The sequence below is a fragment of the Acartia tonsa genome, chromosome 2, assembly GCF_053477335.1.
Source record: "Acartia tonsa isolate MP-2025a chromosome 2, ASM5347733v1, whole genome shotgun sequence".
Taxonomy (NCBI): Eukaryota; Metazoa; Arthropoda; class Copepoda; order Calanoida; family Acartiidae; genus Acartia; species Acartia tonsa.
In genome coordinates, this window is record NC_137261.1 from 21,920,170 (window position 1) to 21,936,335 (window position 16,166).

The 16,166-nt window shown below is 28.6% G+C and overlaps 1 protein-coding gene across 5 annotated transcripts in view; it reads left to right on the forward strand.

Annotated features, from left to right (window-relative positions):
• Window positions 1–16,166, forward strand: part of LOC145306665 (band 7 protein AGAP004871-like) — a 324,172-nt gene that overhangs the window by 288,439 nt on the left and 19,567 nt on the right. For 4 of the 5 annotated variants that reach the window (XM_080148960.1, XM_080148976.1, XM_080148980.1 and 1 more), the window contains exons 4-7: window positions 8,466–8,548; window positions 12,884–12,936; window positions 15,084–15,161; window positions 15,607–15,679. In XM_080148960.1, coding sequence (XP_080005086.1) covers window positions 8,466–8,548; window positions 12,884–12,936; window positions 15,084–15,161; window positions 15,607–15,679 — 287 coding nt within the window. Of the gene's footprint in view, window positions 1–3,902; window positions 3,986–8,465; window positions 8,549–12,883; window positions 12,937–15,083; window positions 15,162–15,606; window positions 15,680–16,166 lie in introns of all 5 variants that reach the window. The other variant, XM_080148969.1, reaches the window with a different exon arrangement.

The window sequence follows — 16,166 nt, forward strand, 5'->3', positions numbered from 1 at the left end:
TCACTCTAAGTTGTTTTCTTTTCTTAAAGACCAGAAAAAAATTAAACATGGGTAAAAAAGTTGAGGAATCTGAAATTGACATAAATATTAAATGATTCTATTTGCTTATTATATTCATATAATTTTCCCTCCTTTGATTCAATCCCTATTTATAAAACATATGATGTCTCTCTATATTTTGTGCCAAAGATCTTCCTACTACTGGAACGATTCTTTGTACAATGTTAGCCACCTATCACCCTAGTGGCTGAGAGAAACGTAGCGGGCCAAAGCGTCTCAAAAATCAGCCATATGACGCCATAAAAATTAGGGAGAGGAGAATTGTAAAAGAAAATTTCCTAAAAAAGAGATGAATAATCCTTAATTTTTATGACGTCACTTGGCTGATTTTTGAGACACTTTGTCCCGCTACAGAGAAATATCTGACTTATAGTTATTTGTTTTGTTATTTATTTATCCCTTGTACCCGTGGTTATTGTATAAAGCAAGTGAGAAAATATGTAATGTGGCCAAATCCTCCATTTTTATAATATCTTTCTATCCAAATGCCAGTCATTCGAAATGGGGAAAAATAACAAATAAACATGGCAACTAAAAATGAATCTATATAAAGATTAGGATTAAAAAGCGAAGTTTTGATAAGTTCTAACACTCTGCAGTGGCTATGGTTCGGTAGTCCTTTATTCTTATTTTAGAGCGTCGCTTTTATGGATATTGCAATCCTTGTTTTTAAAGGTAGTTGAGTATTAGTCAAGGGGAAGTTTTGTGCTGTTAAATTATGCTCTTAAAAAAAACAAGATTAAGATGTCTTTTTTATAACAAAATTAATTTTCAGGGTGGAGTACTATTAGTATGTTAAAATTATTGTTTTATTACAAAACTAGCTATAAAGATATTAAGCTTTAGACAAGAAAAACCTTACTACTTTTTATAATAGGATAACAACGATGCTGCCACTACCAATTTATTAAATAGTGCTGATACAGCTATCCCTCCCCCTGCTCTATGCAGCAACTAACAATCTTTGTCAGCCTTTTGTCAAACTAAATTAGTTTAATCAGAATACAACATTTACATTTTGTAAGTTATTATGAGGGGAATTTACGTCAGTTTGATTTAAACAAAGCGTTTGATTATAAAGCAAGATTATACTTTAACTCCGATAATACTTTGATTTAATAAACAAAGATTTTGTATTATGTGAAAACCTTTTAATGGGTAGTTCAGAAAATTTTATATCTAGTTAACAAATAGTTCTCGTGGTGACAAAATATCTACAAAATACATTTACAAGAGCTACTTTTTCCAAGTTTTTATGTTAACCAATTTATTTGGACTTTTTATTTTTATTTTTGTATTATAAGACATGTCTTTCATGCAGCAAAAAATAGGAATTAACCGTACTAATTCGGGGACATACTGACATACCTACCACAATTATAGAAAAGCTTTGCTCTTAATATAAATGGTAAAGTAAACCTGAGTAAAGTATTGAGAGAGTAGTGTATATCTACATTGAAAGATTGGATTAGACTATTTGCTAATGGTAACTAAATCCAAAACCACCGAGGATCAGGAACATATTTATGATAAACTATTTTGCTTTCTGAAAATAAAAAATAGGTTTGGTTGTAAACAACAAACAATTTTAGCATAGTACTACACTCTAGGTTGCTGAAAATTAATAAATGTTTTTACGATAAAAATCTGATAGTAAATTTTATTTCTAACTTACCTTTTTTTCTAATGTTAAGTCCTTATTCCTGTATAAAAGTATAAATAAGCTTTCAGAGCTTTTCATTTCGGCTAGGAAAGCTATAAGCATTATAAAAAAATGAACATAGTGTCATTTAATTTAAAGTCTATATTCTTCTCAATGTTTTACATGAATTATTTTTATTAGCCGTATCCTTAATATAACTGTTTTATACATGTACGTACATATTATGTATATTTTAGTTTTTTTCGTTTATTATGAAACATTTGATTTTTAAGAACCCAGTAAAAGTGTCGGACTGATTATGACGTAAAAAAGATAATTAGCCAATGAGAGGCCACTATAAATTTTACCATTGGTCAATAATGGCCTCTCATTGGCTATTTTTTTACGTCATAATCAGTCCAACACTATTACTGGGTTCATTTTAAACCCTTTCCATTAAGGATTTATAGAGAAAATTTATAATCCAAAAGAGAAAAAACAAAATATGATTTGAAGTTATAAGTTAAGAAATATTCTTTCAAATAAGTTACTACAGATGTCAAAATATATTCTTTTAAATAAATAGAATTTTTAAGCTTTGCTGTTATCTTCTCTAATTTATATGTAAACATGTAAAATCGCCTCTCCAAAAAAAAACATTAAAATAAAGGGATGGAAAGGTTATTTTAAAATTCATTTTTAAAATATGGGGGAGTTGATGCTCGAATAAACACTTAAAGGGAACCCGCCAAAAATACTTGTTTTTAGAAGGAAAGAAAAATATTATTATTTGCTTTATATCAAAAATAAATCCAAAAGTGTTTTATCCGATTTGTCCATGTAAGAGCATTTACGAAAATATTTGTTGCAGAGTATTTTTTTTATATTTTCAATTGAGCTAATTGCTACCCTTCGTTTAAGATTACCTAATCTTTTAGTCTAAAGGTTACTGAGAACACACACACACACAAAGACACATCTTACTACTTTATAATTTATGGCTATCTATTTTTATTGCATAAATATATATTTTATTTTTGATTCATCAAAGAGGGAGATGACATTGAACTGTAAACTATACTGCTCCCGAATGTTTTATAAACATCTCATATAAATATCTCATTTAATGGTTTAAATAATCTTTTATTAAATCTCGATTACGTTAAACTAAGCTTCAGTGTTAAAACTTATACACTAAAAATTCTTTTCTATTAATGATACACCATTCCATCTTACATTATCTTATCCCTTAAGATACCAGATGATTCAGTTACTTTTGGCAATTATCTTATCTTATTTAGTAGAATTTAACTATCGTGGTGCATTTATTGTGTATTGGCATTGGCATTTATCTTTATGCAAATTATACCTTAACACATAAACTTTACTTATCTATAAGAATTGCAGTATTTTAACAAGATCACATAACAATTTTTGAAGGGGGTAAAGGAGAATCTCTAATTCACATTAGAAATACCCAGTTTCATTTAGTATTTAGAATTATTGGAACATGGAAAGAAAACGAAGATCCGGGTTTCGTCGTATTTTCACAGTAGCTTTTATCCTATTTCTATCCCCTACGGGCCTATTTTCTAACTCTGCAGGGCTACTGTGAAAATGCGACGAAACCCGCAACTTTGTTTTCTTTCCATGACCTGATTTATTATATTTCTTAGTAAATATTTATGGAAACTTAAAAACAAGTATATGATCAGTGACGATTACTATACATCAATATCAATTAAAAGTATTTTTTGTGGTTAAAACTATTGTAATGAAAGATTTTAGGTAAAACTAAAACATTTCTTGTTTACAATATTAGGAAATATTATGTGTGATTATTAGCGAGGATAAATTGTCACTCGGCCAATGCTATCAATACAAACTAACCCTTCTTCTTGCCATAAACAATGTAGTACCTCACGTTTGGGTCTTGTTCTATTACAGAATCCTGACTATAAAATATCAAAAATAAGACAATCCTACATATCATCTTAAATGTGATATTGTATTACGTTCAGGTTTCTGTATTCAACCATAATCCAATTGTAAGGTTGTCTTTTTAACATTTATATGGATTGTTTATGTTATATTAAATATCATAACTTAAAATCTTACATCATACCTATAGATCAGGCTGTTTTCAAGATATGAATGTACATTTTTCTTATATTAGGTATGACATATGATGAATTTTTAGGTTTACATTTTGAACTGCCCTGTACTGAGCACTGTCATGTTGTTGATATGCGAACTAAACACATGACAGTGCCACCTCAAGAGGTATTGTTGTACAACCCTAGCTAAGCAGTAGCAGCGCTACTCGAAATCAGAGTTGATAGTCACAGAGTTAGAAATTCAAGATCTTTGTTGGTGACTTATATTCTACTTTTTTTTACAAGTTTCTAGGTTTTCATTCTTTAGCTAAATAAAAAACCTTTTTATGGTGAAATGGCTGAAATGCAATGGAAAAAGTAAATAAAATTTCCACACAATGTCTTATTAGTTTTTAAAATCTAAAATATAAATTTATTAAAATATAACTTACTAATGAGCTCTTTGAATTTCTAACAATCACTAAATCCAAAAATAATCAAAATATAAAAAGATAGAGAATAATCTTTAAAGAAAAAGATAATTGCTCTTCCCTCAAATACAAAAAGTACAAATTTTTGTATTTGTTTAGTTATATAATACTTAAGTATGAAATTTTTTCCCTCTATTAACCTCTCTCCCTATTTAAAACTTTTCAAGAAGTTTATTTTTCCTTTTTAATTAAACTCTATCTGATTGTATTTTTAATTATTTGGAGTGTAAAAGAAGCACAGTATAAAAAGTATATTTGACAACCTCACTAAGATAACAAAGCACTAAAAGTAAAGCACTCACGCAGTATTCTAATTATAATTATATTTTTATTCAGGTTAATTATGAATGTAATTTTGAAAAAATGATAAAAGTAGAAAATATTGAAGCCCATTTTTGCTTTACTAATTTTTAGTGTAGCATCGCAACCACAATTTTTAAAATAACAGAAAAATAATCCTTAAAACAGGAGTACCTTATCAAATTGAAAAAGAATTATTGAAAACATTTTTATTTCAGTGGACCAATTACTTTTTATGGATCCACTTTTATCAGAAATAATTCTTTTGTTGCCAAAAATTGTCTCATAAAAATTTTCTACAAAACGAGGATGTTCAGTTGAAAGTAGCGGAACTTATTAAATAAATCTTTGTATGTTTTTTGTTCCTTTCAAGTTTTTCTGTTTTATTTACCATCTATTTACAATCCTAAAAGAGAAAAAAAATATTTAGAGAAAACGTAGATGACTATAATTTGATGATTTGGTAAATTTAAACATTTCAAATTTTATAGGTAAATTTTTTCATAAGAAACTCCCAGAAAGCTTTGATAACATGTTTAAAGTTCTTTCTTCTCAGAGATCAAAAAAGTTACTGATAAGTATACCTAAAACAAAACATCTTGAATATTTTCCAGCAGTGTCATTTCCAAAACTTTGGAATAACTTGAGAAATGAAATAAGGCTTTCAGACTCTGTAAAGAAATCATTGTCCATGATTAAAAAAGATTATTTTTTAAATTATAAATCATTTCATTGCAACAAAAGAAAATGCTTTTCCTGTAAGAAATAAAATCTGTACCAACTTCTGTAACTGTAAATAGTTATTTAGTCAACCCACTTAATTATTGATCTATTAAATTCGTGTAAATATCTTTATATAATAAATAATTTTTGTAATTTCTCGCTATAAATAAAATAATAAATGAAATCAATTAAAGGGGTAAATTTACGGCCTACTCCAAGGCTTAATTACTCCTTGCTATGCAATTTTTAAAATATGATTTTATATGTATATTTAATAATTTAAATGTATTGCATTAGTTAATAAATTCTATTCTATTCTATTCTATAAGTTTACTTCATTCTTCTACAAACAATGTTTTCTTCCAAAGACAGATTTTCTCACATAGGAATCAGGAAAAAGACCAATTAATCGTCAATTGTCTTATCCCTGAACATATGAACATATATATAAAAGTATAATGTACAATAAGACATTCAATTGCATAACAGACAGACTTATAGAGTAGATTCGTTCGAAGAAAAAGAAAATTCTAATGTTATTCGACTTTGACTGGATTTTTTTAGTTTTATCTCAAATTTTATTGATAATATTTTATTGAGAGAAATCTCTAAAACATCAATAATAATCATTGTATAAATAATAAAAAGAAAAAATACAATGGAAAAATACTTTATATTTGGTTGGAAGAAATTTATCAACCATCCATCCATTCTCAAGAAATAAAAATCAGATTCCGTAGGAATCGAAACCAACCATTACACCTTGTTCACTTAAGTACATGATACGATTATATATTAGGATATCTTATTCATTTTTTTGGATTTTTGGATTGGACCAAGTGTTATCGCGATATTTACCGTTATCCTGAAATCATTGGTGTGGAGATGTCCTTAGACCCGGACAAAACTCCACTCTATAATGAAAATAATTTGTTACAAAGGAAACTGTCTATGTAGAGCTGAAAAGGGATCACAACGGGAATAGCGACTCCTTGTGGAGGTTTTGGTTCCTTAATTGTTCCGAATTTACGCTTGGAGAAGTTGCAACTGATAGTAGGAGGATGTCTGAAATATACAGCAAGATATTGTATTCTTTCATTGTTAAGATTATTATTTATTTGCACATATAACATTGTATCGGCTTGGCAAGCGTCAAAGTACACCAGTGGCTCCACAACCCTTAAAGGGTTATGCCAACTATCTGGTACAATGTTGCATGGAATTTTTATTGTAAAATGTTATCTTCATCTTATTCGAACTGGCCTGGTAACTAGGTGGAGACGAAGTTCGGCCAATTCCATGCTAGGTACTTAATAATAGTTATTATGTATATTATTATCAAACCTGCATCAAACACAACAAACCAGAAGAATCAAACAAATCAAGCATAGTAACATAATGTATGATATATATCTAATAAAATATGTTGTACCTTTGAGGAAAATAAATCTTAAAATAAATCTTATCTTATCTTATCTTATCTTATCTAACATTATACTAATAATAAAAACAAGGACAATGTCTTTGAGTAACACAGCTATATATGCATTAGACAACCAGCTTAATTTCAAGCAATTTATGTAATTGAATTTTGATAAAGTCATTGTGCGTATAGTATCGCACGCGCTAACTATTCTTGATTATAAATTACTTGTTAAACATCCTAATGTTAACAAGTAGTTAAACTGTATCTTATCTCAAAGTTGCTTATTTCTAGTAATTTTGAAGGATTATTTTTCTGAAATTGATATTTTTGTATTACATTGTAAGTTTTGACAGCTTATACACAAAATGCACTCTTGGAGATCACAGAAAAATTTACTAATATGTTCAAATATAAAAATTGTTTGCTAGATAGTAAAAAGTTCTTCTCTTGAAATTCGAAATGTTTTTAAGTGACTTTACATTTTATACTTAGAGTTGAGTATTGTTAATTGAATTGATAAATATTACTGCAACCCACTTAAGGATACAATTTTCTGGGGGAAAAAAACGTTTCATTGCAATTTTGATATGTTGCACATATTAGAAAATAATTCTGTGCATACTTTTTTGTTTGGAAGCAATTGTTCTTTTTTTAGATTTGACAACATCAACCAAAATATTAAGACATTTTATTTGATTTAAGTATTTCTTATAGAAATAAGTAAAATAAAGCTTTTATAACACCCACAAGCACAGAAAGTTTTAAAATGTAAAAAAGAATGTACAAAAAAGGTATGCTAAAATCGCACAAATTCACAAAATATTTTTTGCTAAATTTTTTTACAATCACAAACTGTTATCTATAATTAATTTTAAATGCTATTTACTTAAAGCTATTCCATTATCTTATGTTAATGTAATATATATTATAAATTATTTTAAAGAGGTCATATTTCTCGTACTATTAACATTTAGGTAAATTGTCCAAATCTTTAGAATTTTACAAAATATCCCCCCTATTCATTATTGCGACACCTATCCTGCAATGCTTTAATGATTTTCTATAAATTGAATAGAACATTCTCCAGCACATTTGACCATTTACCTATGTACTTAATGATAGATAAGTGCAATGGGATATTAAAATCTAGATTTGAAAATAATTTCCAACAAGTTTGTTTATGTTTTAGCATAAAATATGTTCGGGGTAAAATAGGAAATTATGAATATCAAACTATCAGACTAGATACTCAAAACTTTCAACCAAGAGTTCATAATTTATATTTTCTTATAATATACAACAAAACTTGGTAATCCTTATGTTGGATCATAAATAATAGTTTTAAGCTACTTATAATTATAATGAATGTTTTTAGTCTGTAATTTTTAGTTATTTTTCCTTCTTTTTAATTAATATTTAAGTTAAAATGAAATTTTTTACTTAAAGGTAGATTGTCTTTAATGTAACTTATTATTTTAGACATAGGCACCCATCAACGTTTTTAATGGGTATTACTCATCCTAATGAGATTTAATTACCCCCCCTGCCTTCAAAAAAAGCTTAAACGTCCTTAAACTTAGATATGATAAAATTTTAGTTAAAAAAAATTAATTAATTAATTTGCCAACAACAACAAAATAATGAATATTTAGTATTATATCAATTGAAACTTCAGTTTCATCTTTGTAATTTATCAAGGTTCAAAATTTGAAATATTTTTGCTGTAGGTATTTTCTTTGTTCTGCCCTGTATTGAGACTTACCAGAAAGTTGATCTCAGAACTATCACACTAGACGTGCCTCCTCAAGAGGTAAAAACCCTCAATGACCAGCTGTTATAGATGTCCTTAGACGTTGGCTAATGTGTTTTACCCCTTTTTATTGTTTATGTTGTAATCCCTTTTGTAGTTTATTAGCTGTTATGTTTTTTATCCATTTATTATTCTATACATATTATAAATGTGACCAACTGATGTATCTGTTCTTGAAACCCTGCTCGTATATTTACCCCTTTTATTGTTCTGCTTCCTTTCATAGTTATATCTGTTATCTTATTTCTTTTTTGAACCCTTGTTTATTTTTATATTTGTTTTACCCTTTCATAATGTGTTATAGTTTATAGTTGTGTTAGTATGCTATTTTTATCCCAATTCTTTATCTTTACATATGTTTATTTTAGGGTCACGGCTATTGACTTGGTCCTTATATACCTGCTAATCTTTATAGTTTATAGATGAACATTTTTGTTGTTTTCAATTATTTAATTTTTAATTTACTATTTTCAGGTGTTAGTATGCTATCCCTTTTTGATTTATCATAGTTTAAATTTATTGTTTTATTTATAAACATCAGATATTTTAGGATTGATTCTTATTTAAGTTTAAAGTATAAATATAAATTAATATTTAAAAAGTATAATCAAAAATATTATCAATAACTTTTAATCATCAGCTATAAATAAGTAATTGTTAAACTTTTTATTGTTTCATTTAAATTTGCCAAAATTCAAATTTTATAAGTTTCATAATTAGGAATTGGTGAAAAGAATTTTCTTTTTAAATACTCTCCTATTCTACAATGCTATTCTTATTTATTCCTATTTCTTCTCCCCTACATGTATTTTGATATTTTGTGTTTGAATAATGTAGCTTTTATTACATAATATTTACATTTTTCTCTAGATTAAAGTTTAAACTCCTTTAAAGTTTTCTACACCATTTCTCTTTATGTTTAATGTCTAATTCAAAAGATAACTTCTACCTCACTCTTTCATTTATTCCCATGCAAATTTTTGTGTCCTTTAAATTTTAAATTTTATTTTTATATTTTAAATTCTATGCAGACATTATTTTTTTTATATGAAATATAAATTATGATATTTATTTCCCTACATGTATTTAACCCTAGTTATTACAGATGAAATATCAAGGAAGTGTCTACTTTTCATACCTTATAATGTTTCTTTTTTAAATCCTATATGTAAATGTTCTTCATTGTTTTTCCTCCTGTAATTTTATAAATTCTATTTGTAATTTAGTTTAAATTAAACCTTCTTTTGTCTTAATTGCTTTTCATTTATATTTTTTATCGAACTTATAATCAAACAAAAACTTAATACCATAGCTTTTAAATTAACTTTTTTGCCATGGGTTATAACAGAAAATAAAACGCTTATCTTCCTTGGTGGAAGCTAGCAAAGATTTGGACTAAATTCAACATAAACTATTTAAATGAGCTGGAGGAAATTTAAAATGAAAAAAGTGTGAACAGTATACAGTAGGATGGTTCAATTTTTCATAATTATTACATTTAAAATCCTTCTATCTTGCATGTGTAATCATTACAAAAATTTGGGTATAGTCCATTTCGTGGCAACGCCTCTTAAGAACGTTTTGTCGTATTTTCACAGTAGCTTTTCCTCTATTTCTAGCCCCTGCGGGGCAAATTGCCTAACACTGCGGGGCAATCACCTTATCCAACTTAACCTAAAATAACCTTTTAAAAGCTGATGTGAAAATACGATACACGCCCCTTAATAGGCGTTGCCACGAAAGGGACTATACCTACACAAAAAAATTTTGAATTCTAAAATAATGATATCATTTGAAATATTTATGTTTTAAGGATTAAAAATGAAATCATATCAAAGTGTGTAAATTAGAGGTCCTTTTCCAAAACAAAAGAGCTGCTTATTACTTGTAATTTAGGTAAAAGCTCCATTTTGTCAATAGAAAACTATTCAAAAAGTATAAAATTGTACCAGTCTAATATATATACAATACATATATAAGGTTCCAAACTTAATTGACCCAGAAACAAGGGTGAAAAGTTTTTCTCTCATTTCAACTTCAACTTGGCCTTTCTGTATTTCCTGGCCCGATTTGAATGAAAAAGCAATATGCAGTAGAAATAAAATTAACCGTTGCTATCAACCATCCATTTTCGTACTAAATAACTGAAAGGCTGATTTAATAATAAATCAAATTTTCATTTGTTGTAAAATAGAGTTGTTGTGTATAGTTCACATTGACCTTGCAAATGAATTGTATTTAGAAAATTTTTGCAACAAACACTTGGTTTTGTTGGGGGGACGTTTTAATGTTGCCCAAAAAATGATATCAGAAAAAAAAGCAGTAAGTCAAATTTAAGCCTTGTTGGAAAGATAACTGAAATGCACATAATATGCATTTTAATGTTTATAAAAAAGGACTATAGTATCGAAAAACTGAAATCCCTTTAAAAGAGTTTAATTATGGTGAAATATAGTGATATAAATCATTTAATTATTTTCATATGTAAAAGATTCTTAAGGTAAAACAAAGTATTTTTCTGCATGTAGAATGTTTTATTATAAGTTGAAAGTAATTTGCATGCTTCGTTTGTTATTACATTTTAAATTAGTTTACTTTCTAAATAACATTACATATAATAAGTAAACTCTAAGAATAATTTACTTTTTATTTGTTTAATATGAAATAACATAAATTTCAAGAAAAACAATCAAACTTATTTCTTAGAGTTTACTTCCTTACTAGAAGTACTCATAATTAGAGTTAAAAGTTTTTTTATGAATAATTAAATGCAAATATTCACGTTTAAGCACAATAATCACTGATTTATAACCACAGTAATTATAATAATTGGTTAAATTAAAACAAGTGACAAGGGTTTAATTGTCTTTTTAACCTTAATAATTCATGACAATATCAGCTGAAACTATGTTAATTTAGGAAAATTTCTAAGTTTAAATTTAGGAAAATATTGATGTAAAGAATTTAAGAGATATAAGTTTTCCGGAATTTTAATGTAGGGAGGAGATTTGAAATCTGCATCAAATATTAAGGATTTTTTATAAAATTCGTTTTTTGTATAATTCTTTATCTAAAAGCGGAAATACATTTTAAGTTAATTAATTTTGACCAATAGGATAGGTGGATTTTAAACTACCTGCGCTCTAATTGGTTGAATGATGTACGACATCCAATCAGAGCGCAGATTTTTAAAATCCACCAATCACGGATGCCAAAATTAATTAACTTAATTTGTATTTCCGCTTTTAGATAAAGAATTATTCAAAAAACGAATTTTATAAAAAATCCTTAAAATTTGATGCAGATTTCAAATCTCCTCCCTACATTAAAATTCCGGAAAACTTATATCTCTTAGTAAAGATGCCTATTTTTTATTAACCCTTACAGATCGGGGGGGGGGGCTCCAAGAGCCCCCCCCTCTAGTTTTTTCAATCTCATTTTTTTTGTAGGTAAGATGGAGTGCTGTGACTTCATGACTTTTTAAGTTTAGTAATTATACGTCGGCAAGAGTTGATTTTATTAGGATATCTGGTCTGTGTCGGTCGTGGTGTCCGGTCAAAGTCGGTTGGGTAGCACCAAAATTAGAAAAAAATTCTAAAAAAATCTTAATTTCTACTTTATGACTTTTGTGTATAAGGAGAAACCTAAAATTTTTTTGGTGAATACTTAGATATCAATGACCTTCTGAGAAAAAATGTGTTATGACCGTTTGACCGCTCCCTGACCGACTTTATGACCGATTTTTGTCCGGCTTTTACTACAGATATATATCATGAATATCGTGGCTTCTATTACAGCTAGAGTCCTATAAATTTTTTTGGTAAATCCTTGAGCAACATCAAACAGATAAAAATATTAATTGGCGCCGCCAACCGCCGTTTTACCGCCGTAACCGCCGAAAATGGCGGTTTCCGTTATTTGCCGTTTTTCGGCGATGATCAGAAAAAGTAATTTTTTTGTTATGAAAAATAAAAGTTCGTCCTAAAATTTGGTCATCCTAGCTGCAAAATTGGCCGCTCTACAGCTGTTTTAAAATTTAGCGGCTGGCCGCTAAAAAGCGGCTAAGGAGCGGCCTGGCTGCTATGACTAGAAAAAGTAATTTTCTCTAAAAATACACATGAACCATCAGAAAAAAATTTTACGTCTTTATCTGTAACAGGAGCCGAGATAGAGGGGGGGGCTCTTGGAGCCCCCCCCCCCCCGATCTATTAAGGTGGGAATTGGGGCCCGAGCTGTAAGGGTTAAGAAAACAGTAATTTATAGCACTTTAAACTTAGCAACGCGTTTGATAACAAATATTTTTTCATTATTATATACTGATCTGTGTGTATTTAGGTATTGACGCGTGACTCTGTAACTGTTTCTGTGGACGCTGTAGTTTATTATAGGTAATACATAACATTATTTACGGACAAGACATATTACAGAGTTGCTGCACTTAAAATAACATTACAGACAGGGATCTAAAGTGATAAGACAATGGGTGGTAAATTGATAAACATCCACAGTTCATTACTAAAAAAATTTTGTTTGAAATTCCCAATCTTAACCGGACCACTGCAACCTAGCCATACAAGATGTGTAGATTTCATATCTGGCAACCAGAAAATCCAATGAAATCTAATTTTTGAGATAATTAGATTTGAAAATTTTAAGTTCAATTTTCATCCCCCAGGAGTTACTGCACAATCTTGACAAGAAAAACAAAGATTATTAATATAAAATTCTAAACAAGTTTGCTTTTATAAAGTTTTTCATAAAACCACTCCTGAAGGGAGTTAATCAATGGCCATTTTTATCAGTTGCTTTGCTAAGGTCACGGAAATTCAGCCTTAAATAAATCATATATAGAGTGGTTTTATGAAAGACTTCATAAAAGCAAAGTTGTAAAGAATTGAAAAATATGAATATTTGTTTTTCTTATCATGGATGAAAGGGGATAAAATTTGAACTTGAAATTTTTAAACTTGAATTTTTCAAAAATTAGATTTCGTTGGATTTTCTAGTTGCCAGGTATGAAATCTACGCATATTGTATGGCTAGATGGCAGTGGTCTGGTTAAGATTTGGAATTTCAAACTAATTTTTTATAGTTATGAACTGTGCATCTTCATTAATGATACTACTATTTTGATACCAATCAATCAAAATTCAATAAAAGTACCCAAAAGATTCCAGTCCCAATAAGATAATGTTATAATAAAGCCTTGGGTACGAGTAAAATTTATTTTACCCGCACTCCCTGCATTGCAGCTTTGCTTTACCATTTCACCTAGTTAAAGAATTTAGCTTTCAATAAAAACTATTTTGCCGTCAACGGTAAGCCCAAAATATTTTGGGTAAAAAAAGGGTTGTAGATCAATATTACCTTTTAACCTCTCTCTGTGTTACTTTTTTGTTTTACTGTATACATAAGACATGATACTTTTAGTTATTGGTTATTTTAAAATTCTAAAGGACCATTTTCTTCACGTGCAACATCCTTCTCCGTGCGTTTAATTTACTGAAACGGGGAATAAAATTAAATGAGAAATGATTTCTTTCCTAATTTACAAATATACTGTTTTCTTTTGGAAAGTTTATTTAAAGTTGGTCTGACACGCAATATTAATATTAGAATCGGCCGCCATGGATTTGAATTTAATATCTAAAAGAAAAAGAAACAGAGAAGACAATGATTCGGTACATAATAACGAGTTTATGAGAACAATATTCCATCCCCAAAACTATTTCTTGCGGAATTTTCTTACTTTGAAGACCCACCTAAAGCTTTCTACAAAGAGAAACACTCATCGATCAAGAATTAGGAGGAAACTTGAAGCACAGACCAATGGACAGACATACTTCCTACTTTTTTATGTTAAATAGTCCTTATCCCTGTATAGCTGTAGAACTTTTACTTTAAGTTAGTTTTCATTTGCTGAAATGGGAATAACTTTGGATTTAGAATAGTTCTACATAATTATATGGTTTTATTTTTTTTTGAAAATTATGCAGATAAACGAAGTTTAATCAAGAAAAATTGTGCTCAATTATAGCGTAATTGAAACTTACTTTTGAAATAAAGAAGAAAATTTAGCTTTATTTTTTCCAGAAACTTTTTTCAAACTAAATATTATACAAAACTTTATAAAAATCATGTTCAGTACCTTACACTTTGTTCCTAAAAAGTTCACTCTTTTTTTGTGGAGGGTAATCTTTATATCATAGAGGCAAGGACGTCCAAGCTTTTTTTATTTGGGGGGGGGATGGGAGGGGGTAAAAATTAAAAATCTAAAATTTTGGGGGTGCTTACTGCTTACGGCATTGATATCAGTTGCTAATGTTAATATTGTCCCTATAAAACTAATGTTAATAGATATAAATTTGTTTAGAGTATCAAATGCCACAATATGAGTTGCTAATGTTAATATTGTCCCTACAAAACTAATGTTAATAGATATAAATGTGTTAAGAGTATCAAATGCCACAATATCAGTTGTTAATGTTAATATTGTCCCTATAAAACTAATGTTAATAGATATAAATGTGTTTAGAGTATCAAATGCCACAATATCAGTGGCGAATGTTGAGAATGCGCACCACTCTACAAGATTGTTAGCACAAACAACACTCAGGAAAGCAAATTAATAAATCTTTTAATCAATTTCAAAATAAACACAATTGTTAAGATATAAAACTTAGATTCTAACATAGAATTTTAAAAGAAATAAGCTTTTTAACCTGTACCTTAATATTTTGATAGCCTTCGAATCGATTGAGTTCTCTATTTTCGAAAATATTTATATATGTTTCGGGATGGTTTTATGCTACTTTTTTACTATATTTTCCTACCTCAAAATACAGTTCAAAATCAAGTTGACCAAAGTTTGTATGGGCCCCTTCAGTTTACTTTTTCTTGGGTGGGAGGGGGGTGGGGCGATTTAATTATGCTGTAAGATATATCAAGACAAAATGGAAACCATTTAACTATTAAAAGTCACGATACCGACATCTACTACTAAAAACATCTGAAACGTTTCAATTGTTTCTTTATTCTAATTAATTTGCTTTGAACAACAGAAATATCTTGGGTACAAAAAATTTACACGAAATTCTATCAGATAGAGAAAGTATTTCTGGTAACATGCAGGTATGTAGCTATTTTTACGTAGGTTAGCCTAATCAAAATATAAACATAAATAAGAAGAGTAGCCTAACATACAGATGGAAAATAGATAAATAGATTAGTTACGTAAAATGAAGATAGTTAAATAGAAGATAAATTTATTTTCCCTTCTTGATATACTTTTTACTAATAGTTTTTGTTCTTAAATTTGTTATATTTCTTACATGTAATTCTTCAACTTAGATTAATGTGTTAAAGGAAAAAATTTACTTGCTTTTCTGAAAGCGAAGACTATATTTAGGATCGGGCAGCCCTTACGTATGTCCTTTCGTAAATGTTACCTTCTATTGTTAATTTAGGCATGCCACTTATTGATTTGATGCTTGCCATTATGATTCCTCTGAGAGTTAGGTACAATTCAGAAAGCGTAGAAATTCTATAATCATAACCAGACCATTCTAGACTTAAATAGATTATTTTAACATTAAAAAAAAGGATTGTCTGACCGTCG